The sequence below is a fragment of the Sapajus apella genome, unplaced genomic scaffold, assembly GCF_009761245.1.
Source record: "Sapajus apella isolate SASKATOON/1434 unplaced genomic scaffold, GSC_monkey_1.0 scaffold129, whole genome shotgun sequence".
Lineage (NCBI taxonomy): Eukaryota > Metazoa > Chordata > Mammalia > Primates > Cebidae > Sapajus > Sapajus apella.
Window position 1 is genome coordinate 3885060 of NW_022437069.1, and position 22476 is coordinate 3907535.

At 40.7% G+C, this 22476-nt stretch overlaps 1 protein-coding gene across 15 annotated transcripts in view; it reads right to left on the reverse strand.

Moving 5' to 3' along the window:
• Positions 1–22476, reverse strand: part of AKAP13 (A-kinase anchoring protein 13) — a 346439-nt gene that overhangs the window by 27785 nt on the left and 296178 nt on the right. For 10 of the 15 annotated variants that reach the window (XM_032262389.1, XM_032262388.1, XM_032262399.1 and 7 more), the window contains 6 exons: positions 11660–11727; positions 8782–8848; positions 4516–4651; positions 2882–2994; positions 2131–2283; positions 969–1219 (listed from right to left, as the gene is read on the reverse strand). In XM_032262389.1, the coding sequence (XP_032118280.1) occupies positions 969–1219; positions 2131–2283; positions 2882–2994; positions 4516–4651; positions 8782–8848; positions 11660–11727 (788 nt within the window). The remainder of the gene's footprint in view (positions 1–968; positions 1220–2130; positions 2284–2881; positions 2995–4515; positions 4652–8781; positions 8849–11659; positions 11728–22476) is intronic. The other 5 variants (XM_032262403.1, XM_032262394.1, XM_032262402.1 and 2 more) reach the window with 3 other exon arrangements.

Here is a 22476-nt window from a genome sequence, read left to right on the forward strand (position 1 = left end):
ACACACACACACACACACACACACACACACACACACACACACACACATTTTGATTTGGGGTCTAATTCCCTGGCCCAGGCTGGACTGCAGTGGCACAATCACCATGGCTTGCTGCAACTTTGAACTCCTAGAGTCAAGCGATCTTCCCACCTCAGGCTCCTGAGTAGTGGGGACCACAAGTGTATACTACCACATTTGGCTCATTTTTTTTTTTTTGTAGAGGGAGGTCTTGCTATGTTGCCCAGGCTGGTCTTGAACACCTGGCTTCAATCAATCCACCCACTTTGGCCTCCCAAAGTGTTGGGATTACAGGTGTGAGCCACTGTGCCCAGCCCCAAATTTTTTGAGATAGAGTGACTCTGTTTCCCGGGCTGGAGTGCAGTGGCCCGATCTCAGCTTACTGCAACTTCTGCCTCCCAGGTTCAAGCGATTCTTGTGCCTCAGCCTCCCAAGCCTCTGAGACTACAGGTACCTGTACCTGGCATGCAGGTGTAATGACATGCATCTAAATTTTGATTATTTTTAGTAGAGATCGGGTTTCATCATGTTGGCCAGGCTGGTCTTGAACTCCTAACCTCAGGTGATCTGCCCGCCTTGGCCTCCCAAAGTGCTGGGATTACAGACATGAACCATCACGTCCAGCCATATTTGTTGGTTTCTTAAGCTATATTGTTTCTGATGATGGCACAGACTCTGAGGAAGAAAAACTAAGTTTTACTGTGCATCTATCATATGCATTAGGTACTTTATATATATACTCCCTTTAACTTTCTAAAATAACATTAGGAGAGAAACCCTACTGTCTGCATTTTACAGAAAAGGAAATCAAGGCTCAAGATAAATAACTTCCCTGAGCTTACACAAATAATAAATGGTAGAAACAAGATGCGAATGCATGGCTATGGATTCCCCAAGCTTCCCTTTTTCCCAGTGTATATAAAAAGAACCTGAGATCCTCCCATTCTCACCTGATTTACAAGCACATCCCCTATCCTCTTGATGATAAAGTTCTTTTCACTTTTATCCACCAGAGACTCCTTCTTCCGCTCCAGAATCCTCTGAAAGAATTGGCTATGGATACTGATCAGCTCATCCAAACAGGGGAACAGCTTTTCTACCATCTGCTGCTCAAAAAGCAGATCTGTCATCATCCCACGGCTGTACACGTCACTCATGATCTTGAGAGTGCGAACGTGATGTAACTCTGTCTGCATCAACTCTAAAAGGAGGAAACAGATCAAGGGTCAGGAACACTTTTTTATAAGGATTCTCCCTCCAAGATCATCTGCTGCAGTCCCAAAGCTAATTTAGAGCCCAATTTGAACCTTAAAATTGAGTCACTATCTTTCCCCTAAAAGTGTTCTCATCTTTTTTGTTGTTGTTTTTCTTTTTGAGACAGGGTCTTGCTCTGTCACCCAGGCTGAAGTGCAGCGATGTGGTCACAGCTCACTGCAGCCTTGACTTCCTGGGCTCAAGCAGTCTTTTCGCTTCAACTTCCTGAGTACCTGGGGCTGCAGGTAAGTGGCATCACGCCTGGCTGATTTTTGTTTGCATTTTTGTAGAAACAGGGTTTTACTATGTTCCCAGGCTGGTCTTGAACTCTGGGCTCAAGTTTTCCACCCGCCTCAGCATCCTAAAGTGTTGGGATTACAGTTATGGGTCGCTGCGCCTGGTCACATGTTTTCACCTTATTCCTCTATTTTTCATGTGTCCTATTTTCTGATAATAGGTACACTAGATTCCATCAGTCTTAAATAATGATTTCCAAAGAGGTCTTCACTGGATCTAGCACCTGTCATAAATGCCTGTATACCCGGTTCTCAGAAACGACTTGTGTTTAGCTTTTAGCGTAGGTAAGGAACCAAACTGAGATATCTCTTTCTAGGACTGCTGTATAAATAAGCACTCATATGTAAGTATAACATTCAGTAGAAATGGGAAAAAACAATGGGGCAAAAAGGAGATAGGATACAAACAGGACTATGTCTCTGTGCCTTAAAGTTTTCAAAGGAAATCTTTTCAAGAAGCCACATACTAAAAAACTGATTCTCTATAGCCCAACAAATTACCACTTTATAAATGCTGGACAATGCAAATCAAATATAAACAGAGCAAAATGAAGAATCTCACCATAAATCACTTCTTGCCGTTTGACCACATCTTTCTTCTGCTGTTTTAGAAACTTGCTGTCTATTATCCGACTCCAAGACTCTGCTTCCAGCTGTTTGGAGTCCATCTCAAAGTCTCCCAGTAGTTGTCCTTCATTCATGTCTGTACCTACTCCTCAATATAGCAAAAAATCACTATTAGAATCTTGGGTTTGTGACCTGTAGAATAAGCTTATGTTGGACTTGCCTCAAGATGACAGTCAATTTCATAAGACACATGAATATAGGGGATATAACAGAGAACATATTCCAGTACCAGAAAAGTATCAATGTCCTGTTCAGGAGTGACAGACTAGATTCAAGACTTTGGTTAAGAGTAACAAACATCACATAAATCATACATGACTAAAACATGACTCCTATCTACATGAAGAATTGGAAGGGGCCTGGTACCTTTTTGTATTTAAGAGAGCAGGCTTACAATAGCTCTGAGAGCTAGAACTGTACATGTACAAAAGTCTAAGGGAAGAAAAAGATTTCTACTAAAGAGTATGCCCACACTGAAATAAATGACATTCTTCACTTGACAGCTAACAACTGGCTAAGTCAGATTACCCAGTCATTACAAAGCATTGGACGCTTTACAGAATTTAGAGGATCTTCACAGGATACAGAAGAGGGAGGCACTATCACTCCATTAAGACTTACAGTCTAGGTCACGGCACACACAGTCCCTACAGAGGCATAAAATGTAAGCCATAACTTCCTCTTACCCTCATCGGTAAGTGATTCTGTTGATTCATTGACCTTGCTGATTTTATTTAGTGAGTCTGTTGAATGAGACAGGAATTTCCACGTGTTTGACATGTTCTCATCATTGCCAACTCTGGGGGCAAAAGAAAGTACAGCCTGTCAAATACACTCTGATAACCCACGGCTTGCATTCTTAAATGAGCACCTGAAGACTCTAGAATGACAGCTGGCTGGAAGCACTACAGTGATTGAAGACAAGCTGCTTATGTCGGGGCCACAGCAACACGCACACTGCCTGGTAGAAAAGGCTGGAAGCATTTAGTATCACTGTAGACTCAAAACTGTGAGGACTTCTTGAGCCTTTTTAAAGAGTGGTAAGAAGCAAGGAGAACTTTCTTCCCTCAAATCACGTACAAGTTATGTAAGAAACTTTCTGTTTAAAACTTATTGCTGCCTGGGCGTGGTGGCTCACACCTGTAATCCAAGCACTTTGGAGGCCAAGGCGGGCGGATCGCCTGAGGTCGGGAGTTCAAGACCAGCCTGACCAACATGGTGAAACCGTCTCTTTAAAAAAAAAAAAAACAAAAACTTATTGCCTACCCAGTGTACTTTTTTTCCTGTTCTTTAAGTAACTACAGATCTAGCACTTATCATCAACTATATTCTCTTCAGACTTTCTCAATCCCAACTCACTAGCTAGCACACAGGCACCCAATTGGTGTTTGAGTAGACACAAAAGCAGGAACACTTTAAAGACCAACTTTTGAAAGTTACTACAAGAAACTTTAGTAAAGCTGTAACTTTGATAAGCACACTTTTGGAAATAATGAGAATACGAAGACAAAACAAAACAAAAACAACCTGAAACTTTTTAAAGGAGGAAAAAAACATTAGCCAGCACAGAGGTTAGGAAATACAAACAAAAGGAGATTTCTGCATTCTTTAGTTAGGAATTTTGCCCCAAGCTAGGTTATAGAGAGACTGAGTTCTACATTTGAAATGGCTTATTCAGCTGATGGGAAGGCAGGCACCTTAACCAAAATAGTCAGCAACATCATCATCAGCCCCTTGCTAACCACTTGACAGCCGACACCTCTGCAGGAGACCAGAAAAGAAACTCAGTGCAAACCAGTGAGTGGGAACCTAACAGTCATAACTAGCTCAGCATTCGCCTTCATAAAACTGACTTAAGTGTTAAGAGGCCATGATGTAAAAGAGATATAAGAAGAAACAAAACAACCAGGTTTATATGATCAACAGAAAAGCATAACATCTGAAAATGTAAGTGGCTGCAACCAAAAATTCTGAATTAAATCATCCTTTTTCCTATTCCTACTTATTTTGATCTAAAAAATAATCTTTTCAGAACTCAGATTCTTCACAACTAGGGCTGATGACATACAAAAGCCTCGAGCAACCAGCCTGTTAACGGTATTTAAAGGAGAGCCTTGTGACAGAATGACTGTCATGACATGCATCAAAAACGTAATCCACATCAGCCTTGTCTGCACCACTCATCACGACTTTACAGATTTCTTTAAAAAAAAAAAAAAAAAAAAAAAAAAAAAAAAAAAGGCTTTTTGTCAAATGATGTGATTATTATGCTCTTGTCACCTAGATGCCAACTGTGCTATCTTTAAATATCTCTACTTACCCAGTAATGTTCTGTATGGAGACACTTTTGGAGAGCGAGACACTCTGCTGGGACCGTCTATTAGCAAATATCTGGGTGGAAGTGGTTTCATCCACCAGGAGGACTGCGGACCGAGGACGCTCCTTGGGCTGTGAGGCTGCAAAGGGAGGACACTAACTGAAGCATCATCCATCCATTCCCACGTAGTACTGACCCATTTGACAAAAGCCCAACAGAAGTAAGGCGCTTTACAGTAGATTTGCCTTGGAACTCTAAGTTGGTATAAAAACTCCACGGAGGATAGTTTGGTGATAACTACTGACATTGTAAATGCCTCTATTCTTCGATCCAGCAATTTCACTTTTAGGCTATGTTTATTTTACAAAATATACCTGTATATTCATGAAATGATGTATGTCCAATATTATTCAATGCAACACCACCAATTAAAGCAAAAGACTGGAAATGACATGAGTATCACAAGAAGACTGGTTAATAAGTTATAGTGCACCACATACAAGAATACAATGCCACTTAAAAAAAATGAGGACACTTTCCAAGTACTGACACAGATGGATCTATCTCCAAGATCTATTAAAGGGCGGAAAATCAAAGTGCAGAACAAAGTATATGACAGGCTATCACTCATGTTCGAAACAAAGAAAAATAATCCAAGTTGTATTTACTTTAACAAGGGAACTCCAGGAAAATAAATGAATAAACTAAGAAGAGTGGTTACCTCTGGGGTGGGATAGGCAATGGGGATAAAGAATCCTGTGGAAGTTTTATGTATTTTAATATTTAAGCTCAAATAAGATTGAAAGAATTTTAAGGGCAAAAGGAACCTTAGAGATAACTGGGAGGAGCGTTCTTTAGGATTGTTCATCATGAAAACATCTGGAGTGCCTGTTAGACATGAAATCTCAGCCCTCCTCGTCCTCTAGGGGTGGAACCCAAGAGTCTATGTATCTTACGGGCTCAAATGATTCTTCTGCTCACTGCTAGAGAGCACAGATGAGGAAAACTAATTTACAGATGAGGAAAATTTAACACTTGTTTAACATCTATAACTACAGATGACCCTTGAACAACATGGGTTTGAACTACACAGATCCCCTTAGATGTGGAAGTTCTTCTGTCTCTGCCACCCGAGACAGCAAGACCTGCCCCTCTCTTCTTCCTCTTGCACCTTCTTGGTCTACTCAATGTGAAAATGACAAGGATGAAGACCTTTATGATTATCTACGTCCACTTAAACAAATAGGAAACATATTTTCTCTTCCTTTTAATTTTTAAAATACATTTTTTTTTGCTTACTTTACTGTAAGAATACAGTATATAAAACACATAGCATACAAAATGCATTAATTGACTGCAGAGGGTGAAGAAAATAACAGCTCTCCCAAGTAAGTGACTCAGTATCGCTGTTTCCTTATTTGTGATGATGACAGCAGTGGAAGCTAACACTTAAGGAGTGCCTGCTAAGTACTTTACAGGTATGATCTGATTTAAACCTGACTACCACCCTATGATACTATCATCATCCCCCTTTTACAGAGGCAGAAAACAAGGCACAGAGAGGTGTGGACATTTGGTAATGTCCACAGTTACACAGCTATTAAGTAGTGGTGTCAGACTTGAATCCTTACAATTTAAATTCACAATCTGTATTCCACACCACTATGTTGCCTCAGTGGAGTACAACAGAAATAAGGATATTTGTGAGAGGGCCGGGTGCAGTGACTCATGCCTATAATCCCAGAACTCTGGGAGGCCAAGGCAGGCAGATCGCTTGAGGTTGAAAGTTCAAGACTGGCCTGGGCAACATGGTGAAACCCCATCTCTACTTAGCTGGGCGTGGTGGCAGGCATATGTAATCCTAGCTACTTGGGGAGGCTGAGGCAGAAGAACTGCTGAATCCCAGGAGGTGGACGTTACAGAAGAGACAGCACCACTGCACTCCAGCCTGGGTGACAGAGTGAGATTTAGTCTCAAAAAAAAAAAAAAAAGTATTTTTGAGGGTCAAAGGTAATACCCATGATCCTTGCACATAATAGGCATTTTTTCTAAGAAAGACATGAAAGTAAGAAAGAAATCAGACTTCTGAAACAACAGATAACATCACAGGAAAAAAATTTAAGGAAGTTAGACACATAAAAAATATGTGGAATGGGTGAGATCACAGACTGAAGTGGGTATCAACCTGGAGAAGCTCCTCTTTAGGCATCTATATGTAAACATGGATTATAAATGGATTAAATAGGTCTAAAGGGAATTCACACTCTTGTGGGTATATAGACTAGTACAGCCATTCAGGAGCTATCTGAAAGTACTCAGAGAAATTCGGCATAAAGTAGTGGTTTTCAAGCTGGAGTGGGCATCAGAATCATCTGGAGATATATTAAAACACAGACTGGGCTGGGTGCAGTGGCTCATTCCTGTTATCTCAGCATTTTGGGAGGCCAAGTCAGGAGGACTACTTGAGGTCAGGAGTTTGAGACCAGCCTGGGCAACAAAGTGAGACCTTGCTGCTACAAAAAAATTTAAGAATCAGCTAGGTACGGTGGCATACACCTGGAGTGACAGCCACTCAGGAGGCTGAGGCGAGAGGATCTCTTGAGCCCAGCAGTTTGAGGTTCCAGTGAGCTATGACTGCATCACTGCACTCCAGCCTGGGTGACAAAGCAAGACATCGTCTCTATTAAACACACTCCCACATACCACAAAAAAACACAGAATGCTGGCCCCATCCCACAGTTTGTGATTCACAGATCAGGGTGGGGCCCAAGAATCTCTACTTCTAAAAGCTCATTTTCAAGAACATCGTTTGGGGAAAGTCTCACAGAGACTCCCATGAGCCAGCTAAGAAGATACTAATCACTGCATTATTTATGGTAGTAGCTGGAAGCAATTTAAATACAGCTAGTGTTTGACTTATGACCATGGTCGGGACCACGGACCGGTCGTAACACGATTTGGTCGTAAGTTGAGTAGGCTATATATACAGTTGAAATGGTGCACATGGAGATGGTAGTGCTGCCAGAAGCTGGTCCGCACTGTCGTATGCCCAGCTGGGCAACGTTTGCGCTGCCAGACGCAGAGCAGTCATGGCTAGCTATTGTGGTTGTAAAGTCGAATGGTCGTAAGTTGCATAGGTGGTAAGTCGATCAATACCTGTATTCTGTCTCTAGGGGAACTAATAACTAAAATTCGAAATATGCTTACTAAAGAATACTATGCCATAGTCTGAAACAACAGCGTACAATAACATGCATATCTCGAAATGATACTGAGTGGAAAAAAAAATGTAGAATATATAAGCATAAGTCATATTATCTAATTTAAACAAACAAAATAATTTTTTTTTTTCAAAGTATACATATGTCTAAAGATATGGCAGATTAGAAGGACATACATTAAATATACCACAGGGGGAATGAGACAGGGAATGCAGAATGAAAAGGGAAAAATATCAGTGAAACCAAAGTGGAGTCTTGCATGCACTGGTGAAAATAGTTTGATGTGAATGAATGACTGTGATTTACTCAATTCTGACTAACACTTGAGGTCCTTAAAAAAAAAAAAAAGGAAGCATTTTCTGTCACTTCTCAGTTTATAAAGAAGTTTAGGCTGGGCACGGTGGCTTATGCCTGTAATCCCAGCACTTTGGGAGGCTGTGGCAGGCAGATCACGAGGTCAGGAGTTTGAGACCAGCCTGGCCAACATGGAGAAACCCCGTCTCTACAAAAAATACAAAAATTAGCTGGGCATGGTGGTGTCTGTTTGTAACCCCAGCTACTCAGGAGGCTGAGGCAGAGAACTGCTAGAACCCAGGAGAGGGAGGCTGCAGTGAGCTGAGATTGCGCCACTGTACTCCAGCCTGGGCCACAGAGCTAGACTCCGCTCAAAAAAAAAAAAGTTTAACAAGCCAGGTCTCATTTGATTCATATGACTGTAAGACACTAAAGACAAGTCTTTAATTCTCAACTATTATTAAAGAGGAAATTGAGATGCACAGGGGTCACCTGCTTCAACACACAGGGCAAAGGTGCTGCCTTTAAGCTAATAAACAAACTGTTCTAGAACGCTTCCAAGAGGGTTTGATGGTATATTGTTAAGTTATGGGTCAAGGAATCTGCAGGATAAAATAGCAGGCTTCTCTCACTTACCACAAAAGAGGTCTTCCTAACTTGACTATGAATAATAACTGAATATTACAATAGCATTTTTACATTCAGAACCAGAAAGCCAGAAAGGGAATTCTGTGAGGTGGGCTCAGCTACTTACGCTTGTTTCTCATAATGACCGTGGGCAGTGATGATGTGTCCTGTGCCTGAAGGTTCCCTCTGGGCTGCTAAAAAAAAAAAAAAGAGAGTAAGTCCATTGACAAGTCACTTCTGTCAAGCCCTGAGAAGCCGAGCAGGAAGAGAGCAGCTCAGCCTCCTCTCCCGCTCTGCTTTCACATTGCCCTGAGCTCCCTGTGTTCCTGCCTCGGTTGCCCTCAGCTGCCATCCTCTAAACACACTGTACTCCAAGGCCGCGATGCTGTCTATCTTGCCTGGAATGCTTTTCTCACCTTCAGAGGCATGGCGTTCTGCTTCAAGACTATTTAAGTATTGCCTCCTTGGCAAAGCTATCCATAGCTTCTTTCCTTTCCTCACCCAAGGCAGTGACTGGCACCCCTTTCTCATTTATAGTAACTGTCTGCCTGTCTAACTTTCCCGGAAGATCGCTGGTGCCTTAAGAGCAGCATCTATGACTTTTTAATTTCATTTCTAGTAACTAACATTTATAAGGTGCTAAATTGGGTAAAATGCTAATTTTAGTTAAGACTTTTATTGTAGCATATAACAAAAATACTTTGAGCAATTATAGATTGAAGCAATTAATCTGAGAGAAATCATTAGAGGAACTAGGTTACTTCCTATTTAAAATGAAATTCTGGGTAGGGCACGGTGGCTCACGCCTGTAATCCCAGCACTTTGGGAGGCCGAGGCAGGTGGATTACCTGAGGTCAGGAGTTTAAGACCAGCAGGGCCAACATGGCAAACCCCATCTCAACTAAAAATACAAAAAATTAGCCAGGCATGGTGGCGGGCGCCTGTAATCCCAGCTACTTGGGAGGCTAAGACAGAATTGCTTGAACCCAGGAGGTGGAGGTTGTAGTGAGCCGAGATTGTGCTACTGCACTCTAGCCGGGTGACAGAGTAAGACTCTGTCTCTAAAATAAAATAAAGTAAAGTAAAATAAAATAAAAGAGACATCCCCCTTTTAGGTTACATTCTCTTATATGGGAGAGATGCTGCATCTCTCTCATGATTGTTCTGTATAAGCTAGTACATTCACAACAATTGAGTGTTACTAGAGATCACCAACTCAAATCAATATGGTGTATTTTTACATTCAGAACCAGAAAGTCAGAAAGGGCAGGTAACAAATGGCAGAATCAAGCTGGGGTGGGGTGATGTAGGGGTTTAGGAAGGCAGTGGCGGCCTGGAACTGGCATATCCTGTCTAAAGGAGGCAGCTCCACTCAGCTCCAGCCATCCCTCCCTCCTTGCAAGGTGCTCAGGCTCCACTGACGAAGCAGACTCCCACCCTCAGCCTGCTTGTTAAGTTTACAGCTTATATTATAGGGGGGGAAGGTACAGACTTTAAGAAATCTATATAATAAATAAAGATGGGTAAATACAGACTTTAAGAAGGTGACAACTACTATGGAAAAAAGGAAAAATTGGAGTGCTGGGTACAGGGAAATTATCAGGGGGCTGAGGGCTATAAATCTTCCAATTTTTTCAGGAGAACTTAATCCAAAGTGATACAAAATATTACTTTGAAATTATCGGCAGTTGCACTGACTCACATTTTAAAAGTACTACATGAGCCAATCAAAATATATGTCCACGGGCTGAATTAGATCTGGGATATCTTATTTTTTGCCCTTTTGATGCTAGTTTTATTACTTCTCAAAGTGAGGTACTCGGACTATCAGCATCATCTGGGAACTTATTAGAAATGCAAATTCCCGGACTCTCCCCCAGAATCTGAAATTCTGGGAGTGGGGCTCAGTAAGTTTTCTTTCAATAAGCCCTGGCGTTGATTCTGATGCACAATCCAGATTGAGGTCATGGCACTAGATAACTGTGTTTTTTTACTGGGGAAGCATAGAGCTCATTAATCATCTGTGTCGACATAGTTGCAAAGCACTCCTCTGACAAGGAATGAAAAGACATGGGTAACTAGAACACTGAAAACTTCACAGGCTACCTAAAAAGTATGCCCCCCAACCCACACTTTTTTTTTTTTTGAGACAGAGTCTGGCTCTGTGGCCCAGGCTGGAGTGCAGTGGTGCAATGACAGACCACTGCAACCTCTGCCTCCCGGGTTCAAGCAATTCTCCTGCTTCAGCCTCCCAAGTAGCCGGGATTACAGGCATCTGCCACCAAGACCAGCTAATTTTTGTATTTTTAGTAGTGACATGGTTTCAACTGTTTTGGCCAAGCTGGTCTCAAACTCCTGACCTCGTGATCTGCCCGCCTCGGCCTCCCAAAGTGCTGGGATTACAGGCGTGAGCCACCATGCCCAGCCCCGACACTCTTTCCTTAAGCGCCACTGAAAAAGCATGATTACATAGTACACATGCTCAGGGCAGATACTACCATAAAACAGTATCTGCCTATTATTACATCATGTGATCAGAGCCACTTATATTATGTACCCGAGGAGAAAAGTGCTACCAGACAGGCTGGTGCTAACCATAATACCCTCCCCACCCCCACCAGCAGATCAGTGCCCCTGACTTCCACCTGCTGCCCTGACGGTCCTGAAGGAGGAAGACAGGTGTATGAACAGCAGGGTAGGCCTGCAGACATAGCTAAGAAGAAAACCACTTCAACAGCAGCATGGAAATATTAAAATCACCAAGAAATGTATATTGAACACGAAGTTCTAAAAGCATTTTCTGAAAGTCTAATTCTCCAGTGTTAATCAAGAAAAAGATTGATCACTTACGAGAAAAAAATATGTTTTAGTTATAATTTGCTCTCAAAGTTGGTACCAAATGATTAAAATAAACAAAATCCACAACTTCAACTCTCCCAACTCCCGAGGATCTTCCTGGTTTAAACCCTTTTATTTTAAGCCTTCTTTTAGCCAGCAAGTCTTACCTTCATTTTGACCTTTGCACAGGAGGCTAGACTTTCTCGGCAGCCTTTGTGGACAAAAGCACCGCAATCTGAAAAGAAAGCAAACCCAAGGTCACATGGACGAAGCAAACAGATCCTAGATTCTGAGTTTCCACTGCTGTTACAAGTGGCCTCTGAATTTCACAGTGAAGTCACTCACATGTGAGAATGTGACTACATGAAATTATATCGCAGTCCTCTTCTGGGAAGCTGGTCTGTGATGTTATTTGGAGAAGGAAAAACAAGAGCAGATGTGATTTCTAATTAACAAAAACTAGTAAGACTGGAACTTTTCGGACAGAAAGCTGAACGGCTACCAAAACTAAAAGTGAAAGTGTCTGCCATCAATGTGTAAGTCTAAATTACAAATAAGCACATAAATAAAGCGCCGACAGGGGTTATACAATTTGTATGACTGTAATAAAGCACAGAATATAAAATCTGAAAATATTAACTCTGTTTTTTGGCTTTTTGCAGCCCATTCTCTGAGACAGGAACCACACACGAGAGGTCATCAGAGCCACCCACATGCTCCTCTGGGAACTGTGACTTAAGAGAAAATGGAGACTTTCTGAAAGATAAAGCAGAGACCACAATTTGGCAAGGACAGGATTTTATCTCACTTCTTTTACTTTTCACTCCCTTGACCTACAAGGACCACTGACGTAAAAACTCAGGTCACTGTGTCTCAGAAGGCTCCCCATCAGCTCTCAGGGCTGCTATGAAGTCACATACCAGAACTGTTCCAGGGAGCCAGAGGTGAAGCAGAAACAAATCAAAGATCTGTCTGTGGGGACACTCCATGAGACAACACTCTCATAGGAAGGGCTCACTCAGGAAATCAGCCACAGATACCATTCACTAGGCAATGCCTCACAGACTGATTCAGGAAGTGTCACAGGTCCTGTCTACATTGACTTACCAGTTAAGGGCCAACATCTCTTTTAAACCAGACATACAGATTTAGCGGGGACTGGAGTGATGATGGGGAGGGGAAGAAACCAGTAAAGAGACTGCTAGAATCCCAGACCTCAAAGGCCTTTTCCATTCCTTTCGTAACACTTCCTTCAACACCCTCTTGGTTCACAGGTCTCCTCCATAATGCCACCAGGGACCACATACTGAAATTCTCTTAGGTTTTCCTCTATCCCATCTCTGGGGCAGGGACCACTCGCCCACTGCTGAATCTTCAACTAAGCCTCTCTAGCATAGTGCCTGGCTCATGCATTCTATTCAACTGCCCATCTGTAGACGCTACTATGCCTATTTAAACTAAAATCAGATGAATGCCCTGACACAGCCTTGAATACAGTATGTGAAGTATCAATTTAATAACACACAAGGACAAACAGCTGTCAAACTAAATTTGACGTAGGTCCTGCGTCTGCTTATTAGTTGGTATGACCCTAGTACAATTTCTTTCTCAATAGGCCCCGTTTCCTCATCTATAAAATGAAAAAGGAAGAATCACATTTTCCTCCAAGCTTCCATTGCTATGATTCTGTAAGATGGGTAAGTGAGTTTCAGGCTGCGGGACCCAGAGAAACACAGGGGAATCCAAACTTAACTGTAACGGTTTATTTCTTAAAAAGGAAAACAATCTGAAGCAGTATGACAGAATGTGACTATGTTTTCATTTTGAATCATGGACACATGTGTTTTGTTAAATTACCTATGAACAATACTTTGTATTAACATTTTTCAAAATTAAAAAAAAAAACCTACGTATTATACACTAATGTCATTCAAAGTTCCTTGGGATTTGCTAATAAACATTTCCATATCCTTTTGAAAAATCCATTTGTCATATCTGTGATGACTTAAAAATAAGATTTTATTGTCTTATAATCCAGCTACAAAAGTACGTTTTTGTTTTATTGAAAATCTGTAACATTTTAGACACCTGAAGGCAACATAGGAGGTGAAAGATTTGCTAGAGAACCTGCTATTAATTCTGATCTGCAAATGGGATCAAGAACACTATGCATAGAATTTGTTTCCAAGTTCTGTTCTTTCTGTTCCTTTCTTCCCAACCAGTTCCAACACCCTACAGAGATTTAAGAAAGGATGATTTTTAAGGGAGTTGGCACTATCACTTTTAAAAAGACTTCAGCAATATTCAAACTCTCAGGCCATTGAGTATCTGAGATGAATCATAAAAGCAGAAAAACACATTTAAAATGTGCTTCTAGTAAAGAACTTTTCACATAAACTCACTTTTAATTAATTGAAACATGTCCCCAAACCCACGACCCAGCTGGAAGTTTAATATGCTCTGTATCATGGTCATGAGTCTTGTCTTAGTGATAGTATGCATGGACATCTCCTTAACAGGCTGAAGTACCTACTTGAAAAACACTCAACTTGTTTCCAAGTTGTCCTGGACTCAATTCACAGTGACGGTTTTAGTGCTGTGCGTGGGTGATTTAGAAACTTCAGCCCCACTGACATCAGCCAAAGTCAGAAGATTAAAATCTTATTCTCTGTTTGGGAAAACAGACAATTACCAAGAACACAAGAATTGAAGACAAATCTAATACACTTTTAAGCTCTCTGCCACAAACCATACCACGTTGTTATGAAGACCAAAGAAGAATTATCTGGCCTTTTATTTATTTTTTTGATAGATTTCCTAATAGCAGTAGGCAATATACTTTCATTTTTCAAAATTCTTCAAAAACGTCTCAGCACAGTGGTGCTGAGAACCCCTAACTGGATTCCTCTGAACTTAAAAGCAAACAGCCCAGCCTTCAACTTCTTTGCTACAAGGCATCAAACAAAAGAAAATGAAGTTAAACCTACATGACTGGAAACTATCATCTATCTATTGCTACATTTTTGTTTAAACTCATACCACCAACCACCACAGATCTTTGGGGAATGGTTATATACTATGTTTTTTGTCTTTCAGAAGAAAAATTAGACCATTAGAGAGGCTAACTTAAGAAAATCAACTTTATACAATGATAAGAGGAGTAGCCAAGCCAAACTGAAATGAAACGACAGAATATCAAAGGACTGCCTATATAGGAAAAAGTCACCTTTGTGAACTGAGTTATATGCAGCCAGGGCTCTGACAGAAGTAGTCTTCCAATACTTCAGTCCACTGATCATCAATCTGGGAATATGCTGAAGACTTCTGACTGTTCTGCCTACAGATGTGAGCAGCAAAATCTAACTGGGAAAAATGACCTGATCCTTCTCTGGGACACAAGCTGAGGAATTACCTTTAAGGATAGAAATGTACAACTTTCTCCTGCCATTTTAACTCTAACCAAGAAATGAAAATAAAACAAAAAACAAATTATGAGCAAACTTAGAAATGCATGCTACAAAATTCTTTCTGCAACTTCTTGTTTAAAATCTTTAACAAGGGTAACATGCCAAAACCTCACCTCCACAATAAATAAAAAAATTAGCTGGGTATGGTGATGCATGCCTACAGTACCAGCTACTTAGGAGGCTGACACAGGAGGATCACTTGAGCCTGGAAGGTCAAGGCTGCAGTGAGCCACGATCATGCCACTCCATTCCAGCCTGGGCAACAGAGTGAGACCCTGTCTCAAAAAAATATATATTTAAAATATATTTTTTATTTTTTAGAGATGGAGTCTTGTCACCCAGGCTGGAATGTAGTGGTGCAATCTCAGCTCACTGCAACCTCTGCCTCTCGGGTTTAAGTGATTCTCCTGTCTCAGCCTCCTGAGTAGCTGGGATTACAGACATGCGCCACTATGCTGGGCTAATTTTTTTGTATTTTTAGTAGAGATGGTGCTTTGCCATGTTGGCCAGGCTGGTCTCGAACTCCTGACCTCAGATAATCTACCTGCCTCAGCCTTCCAAAGTGCTGGGATTACAGGAGTGAGCCATCGTGCCTAGCCAATAAACAAATAAAATCTCTGGGGGATTTGAGACACCTCCCTATCTGGACTGAGAGTGCTTATATGCAAATGACATGTGAGATGTGATGTTCTTGGTAGCTGGTGTAATAACCACAGTGCTGATGTACAGAACAAGAGGAAAGCCACAAAAAAGAGCCAAATCATCTCAGCTGAAGTATCCCCAGCAGCAGTTTTCTTAAGAACATTGGTAAACAAAAATGAAACAAAATGAAAGTGTTCTCCTTGAAAAAGAATTGCCTTTATTGCTTAGGGTCTTCTTTTATCTTCCTTTTCCCTAATACATTTCCTTCTTTTAACCAACTATATGTATTTTACTGTACCATATAAGCAATGAATTAGAAATGCCAGAAAACCGTCTGTCCAGAGACCAACTTTCCCTGATGCAATCAGCAGCAAAATCCAACCATCACACACATTCTAAATTCTTATGTTTCCTACTTAGATTGCAGCTGGTTTACTTATTTTTTAGTTAAAAGAAACAACCTACCACAAAAGTACTGAAATGCTGCTAACACAACAAAATAAATCAGCAATAATTTCAGTATCATTTTATGTGTGTTTAAAGCAAGCAAAACAGAACCACTGGCAAGACCAAGAAACCCAAACATAAAAAATTCCTTATTCTGAAGGACTCCACTAAGTCACTAAGCTTTTCAAAGACCAAATTATTTGTGACAGCTAGAAAGAACAGCTGATTATTCTGTAACAGCTTTACATAATAGAGAAATAAGAGTTGAAAAGACATTCCTCTATTAACCCTGTTAAAGTCACCTAATCCTAAAGCAAGAGTAGAGTTTTGGCTGAGAAAAAAAAAAGTACCTGTTTCTTGAATAAACCATCAGACTATATCATCATGATGGACTGCATGGCTGATCTTTCTAACCACAAATTAAAGGTGACTAGGCAGTGTTCGCAGTGTGAAGCTCTATCCAGGGGTCAGCCAAATAGGGGTATGCTAAACCACAATGGGAAGCCACTGTCTCTAAGGACACAAAGGTTTCCCAGAGGTAAATGACTAACTGCATGGATGCTACATTTCCTAAGACTTCTGGGAAGATCCTGGACATGACAGGTGATGGAGGGAAATGACAAAAGATTCTGGGTCCCCAAATTACTCATATTTTTTACTTCCTGCCAAGATAACACATAGAACTTCGTACATACAGACATTCAGGTTCTTCAGGAAGCTGAAGATAATCAGCCCATTATTTTGGTTCCTTTGAGAAGATGACTACATACTATTTCATTCCTTTCAATCCTTTTCAATTCTTTTTTTTTTTAAATCAGAAACTTGCTCTGTCGCCCAGGCTGGAGTGCAATGGCACGCGATCTTCAGCTCAACGCAACCTCCATTTCCCGGGTTCAAGCAATTCTCCGGCCTCAGTCTCCCAAATACCTGGGATTATAGGCACCCGCCACCATGACCAGTTAATTTTTGTATTTTTGGTAGAGATGGGGTTTCACCATATTGGCCAGGCTGGTCTTGAACTCCTAACTTCGTGATCTGCCTGCCTCGGCCTAAGTGCTGGGATTACAGGTGTGAGCTACCACGCCCAGCCTACCCCCCTCTTTTTATAAGAGGCAGGCTGCAGACTGTCTTACACAAACCTTAATGCTATCACCAGATGTTGAGACTATTTCAACATTACATCTGGCTTAGGGTGGTATGCAAATTAAAGAACGTATTTTTTGAAACTTAGATGCATATTAGGGTAATAATCAAGCCCAATTTAAACTATTCCTTTTTGCTGTTTGGTTCTTTTCAGCTTAAACCTCAAATATGGCCAGCCATGGTGGCTCATACCTATAATCCCAACACTTTCAGAGTCCGAGGAGGGTGGATCACCTGAGGTCAGAAGTTCAAGACCAGCCTGGCCAATATGGTGAAACCTCATCTCTAACAAAAATACAAAAGAAAAAAAGTCAGCCAGGTGCGGTGGCACATTCCTGTAGTCCCAGCAGCTCAGGAGGCTGAGGCAGGAGAATCTCTTGAACCTGGGAAGCAGAGGTTGCAGTGAGCCGAGACTGCGCCACTGCCCTCCAGCCTAGGTGACAGAGTGAGACTCCATCTCAAAAAAACAAAAAAGACACCCCTCAAATGTGTTAACTTTTTTTCCTGGTTTTTGCTGAACAGGTAGAACTAAGATAATCTCTGATATTTGATTAGATCAAGCTATTACCAAAAAACAAGAAACAATTAACAAAGAATATTATGCCCCCACTGATAGACTTCCCAAAGAAAAAATACTTTTCTCTAGTGGTAACACACTGGACTTCATCAAACAATCTGCTTCCAGAAAAAGCAAATTCCTTGGGTGACTTCATATGAAAATTTACAGGTTCAACCAAACAAGTCCGATCCCACTTATAAACACTATTAGCACAGAGCTGGTAGCCAATCCACTATTTCACTGTTTTTCCAAAATATTAGAAAAACTCTAAAAAGTCTTAAATGAAATAAAGTATTAATATACTGTGTGCAAATATGTAAAACGGTACAGATTTATTTTCTGAGCTGCAATTTTAAAATTTACTTTTAAAGTTAATGAGAACAATGAAGTTGCTGTGAACTAAAAATGTGAAACCAGAGGTTCATGATACCCGCAATTCACTTATCTACTGTAACCTCTATTTCTGTATTTAATTTTGAGCACACAATACAGAGAACATCTTGATGTTCTTCATGTAGATAAACAGTATTAGTTCTTTTTAACGACTTTCCTTGCAATCACAGTACGATCTGCAATTAATTAGAGATTGAAGGAAAAATACAAATAAGTAGGTAGGCTGATAGCTAAAGCTAATATGTTGATGTTAAAATTTGGGAATTATACCTTTAAGAATGTATGTTTTTATATAGTTTTAAATATAGATAAATTCAGAAATCTGTGGAACTTCCAACCACCTGACATCCTGAAAGCTACTACTCTATCAATGAAACTATTTAATTACTACATGGACGTGTAGCAGAAAATCTCAGACTCCCAAACCTTTCATACAATTTTTCCCAATCAATACCAAACCCTACACAAACGATTCTCCATGGGTTGCTACGGCATCACTGGGCAATGGATGTCTCTAACAAGTATCCCAGAACTCGCTCTCCAGAGGTGGTTCTAGCACACACTGAGAGCGTAAGCAGTCCAATAACTTGTGGTCTCCTAGCTATGTGTGCTTCCTCATCCAGGGAGCTCAGTCAAAGAGAATTTCTATTATGTTTAACAAGAAGACATATCAAGAAAACAAAAATGGGCTTAGGATGCCTGTGCTGGCTCCTACACTAACTAAATATTTTTGCTAACTGATAAATGTATTATATGCCAGTTATAGATTTAATTTTGAGTGTAGAAAAAGACTTAATATAGCCAAAAAGGGCAAATTTCAACTATCTGTAACCTAGAAATAATGTATATACACAAGTAAATGACAATATAAAACTAAATACATGCTGGCATGTATTACACAATTTCTTTTAACCTGAACTTAAAATTGCAAAATTGTCTGGAGCTAGTCACGGAAAGGCATAGCCACTCATTATAACCATAAACCAATGGTTCTTAAATCTACTGTCCTCTCTAGCACAAGATTCTTTGGGTCTTCAAATCTGATAATGTTTCACATCACAGTCCAGAACTGAGCTGGTACATCAACTATACTGCTGCTGATTCAAGCTGGTGCTATTAGTAACAGTGACAGAACAACTCTCCTTAAGGCTTCTAAGCTTACTCTGTTCTGGTAGTAATTCTGCTTTCTCCATTAAATTCTTGAATCAAATACCAACCTATTTTGTGCTTCCATCAGAGATCAGCTGATAAATAACTAGAAAAACCTTTGAAACTATCAGTGGTCCAATATTTCCACTTTGTTTTTAGACATACAAATAACATATAAATACATTGTTTAAACATTCAAACAATATAAAAGAATAAAATCAAGAGTCATCTTCAACTCCTTTTTTGCTTATTTCTCTTTTTTCAGATTAACAGTTTGGTGTATAGCCTTTCAGATATTTTTGTAAATTTATATAAACTACTGTTTCTTTTCTATAAACCGGGATCATGCTATATATACCGTTCTATTTACTGACTTTTCAACTCATCAAAATGCCTTGGAGAGTTCCGTCTGCACCTGTAGACCTCTCCCAGGGCTTGGTATACTACGGTCCTTGGACTGAATTAGGCCCATTAGCCTGTTTTTGTATATAATATATACATTTTTTTTTTTTTTGATACAAAGTCTTGCTCTGTTGCCCAGGCTGGAGTGCAGTGGTTCAATCTCAGCTCACTGCAACCTCTGCCTCCTAAGTTCAAGCAATTCTCCTGTCTCACCCTCCTGAGTAGCTGGAACCACAGGTACCCACCACCATGCCTGACTAATTTTGTATTTTTAGTAGGATGGGGTTTCACCACTCCTAACCTCAAGTGATCTGCCCACTTCGGCATCCCAAAGTGCTGGGATTACAGGCTTGAGGCACCATGACAGGCCCCTATATTCTCTGTAGTATCAGCCTATCCATCTATATAATATACAAAAAATACTGTATTTTATTGATGGATATTTAAATTGCTTTCAATTTTTCCAGAATATAAACAATGTTACAATAAACAACTACCAAAGATACCAAAGATTATGCTTTAGAACTGCTTTTTTTTTTTTTTTTTTTTTTTTTTTGAGATGGAGTCTCACTCTTGTTGCCCAGGCTGGAGTACAATGGCGTGATCTCGGCCCACTGCAACCTCTGCCTCCTGGGCTCAAGTGATACTCCTGCCTCAGCCTCCTGAGTAGCTGGGATTACAGGTGCCCACCACCACGCCTGGCTATTTTTTTTTTTTTTTTCTATTTTTAGTAGAGATGGAGTTTCACTATGTTGCTCAGGCTAGTCACAAACTCCTGACCTCAGGCGATCCATCCGCCTCCACCTCCCAAAGTGCTAGGATTATAGGCGTGAGCCACCATGCCTGGCTAATTTTCATATTTTTAGTAGAGACAGGGGTTTCACCAAGTTGGAAAGGCTGGTCCTGAACTCCTGACCTCGTGATCTGCTCGCCTCAGTCTACCAAAGTGCTGAGATTACGGGCGTGAGCCACCACGCCCGGCCCCTTTTAGTAATTTTCTACATCTCTTGCTTATGCATCTCCTAATTCTTCCTCTCGGTAGTTTACTTCCTTATGTGACATCTATGTATCTTTTGTAGTGAGCTCAGCGTCACAGGATTTTTCCTCCCACAGTAGCCTTGGGCATCCTGCTCTGTCAGCCTGATCCAATGGAGCAGCTCTATATCTGCTACAAGCTGGGTCCCTCAAGGATCTGTCATTCCTAAATTGGAATTTCATGAAACCTCTTGTAAAAGTTTCTTAGCCTGAAGTTCCAGCACATACAGATGGTATACATTTGGACCCCAGATTCATGAATTCTCACTCAGGGTCCTGGGTAGTCTGCAAAGTTCCTTTCTGCTTTGGAAGGAATTTTTCAAGGTCCTTCATCATGGATGTTAGTCTTTTTTTTTTTTAAAGACTGGGTTTCACCATGTTGGTCAGGCTGGTGGTCTTGAACTCCCGACCTCAGGTGATCCGCCCGCCTTGGCCTCCAAAGTGCTTGGATTACAGGCGTGAGCCACCACGCCTGGCCAGATGTTAGTCTTAAAACAGGGTTTTTTATACAGGGGTCTCAGTTCCAGCTCCTGCTACATGCCCTGAGGCCGTATATCCTGACCCCAATTGAGGGGGCATGCTCTTTACTGCTCTGATTTTGAGGTCCCTCAGGGATTTTCTATTTGGCAAGTTCAGCTATGCATTCGTTTTAAAAATATACATATTACATCCAGCATTTTTATATTTTATAGCAGAAGGCAGGTATCTAGTCTGCTTTACTGAAGTTCCCTGAATATTAATTTCATACTGCCAATCAAGATATACAGCTTCTTCCCATTTTTCAGAGATCAGTGATCCCCCTAAAAGAAGAACTGGCACACTGCAAGGAGGGATGTAAAAAGCGATGCAGGAGGAAAATTTTACAGCTCTTTATTTAAACGGACTTAATGCAAAAGAAAAACTGAGTTAATGTCTAACTGACATGCGGGTACCTTGCTCAGTCTTTATGTTAGGCAGCCTCACTTTACATATGATGCTACAGGTTTCTTGAGGGAGTGGGGTGTTCTTCACCCAGGAGGTGGGCTAGGGAAGCATAATCCACATTTGCTTACTTTTAGCATGTTATGATGAATGGAAACATACAGGTACCCAATAAAGTGAGCTTATGGATTATGTTACCTGGTTTCAACTAAAATAAAATGAAAATGAGAGTTACACCAATTCCTTCAAAGAAGTCATGAATCATACACAATACTATCTATCATACTAATAACTAACCAGAAAAGAAGAAAATGCCGATTCTGAGACCTCTCTTATTCTTAGAATGAGCTCTTTTCAAGTACGGCATAGTAGGGCTCCTGTGTAATTTTTACGTGATATATGTATCCTGTGTGAGGATGCTAAAAACGTTTTAATAACAGGTGAACGTGCTAAAAAGTGCTTGGTGCCTACTGCTCTAGGCAACCAGGTTATTCTCCAGTACTAAAAGGCTAACTCTGTCTGGTGGCTAAAAAGTAAACTATAGATCTTCAACTGGTGTCCTAGAAAAGACTCCTATTAGAACCTGAGTTCCAAAGTAAACGCTGAAGACATACAGGACGGTGACAGTCTCTTGTTTCCCAGAGGTTACATGAAATTATTACTATGTGGTAGTAGCTCTCAATGGTCTGGTAAGTCACAAAAGAAGGATGACATTAATGTGTGTGACCTCTGCCCATAGGGATGCAAAAAGATTTGGGTGACAGCTCTCACGGTTTATTGTTACTTCTGAAAAAATAGGACAGTAAAACAAATAGTGTTGCTGACT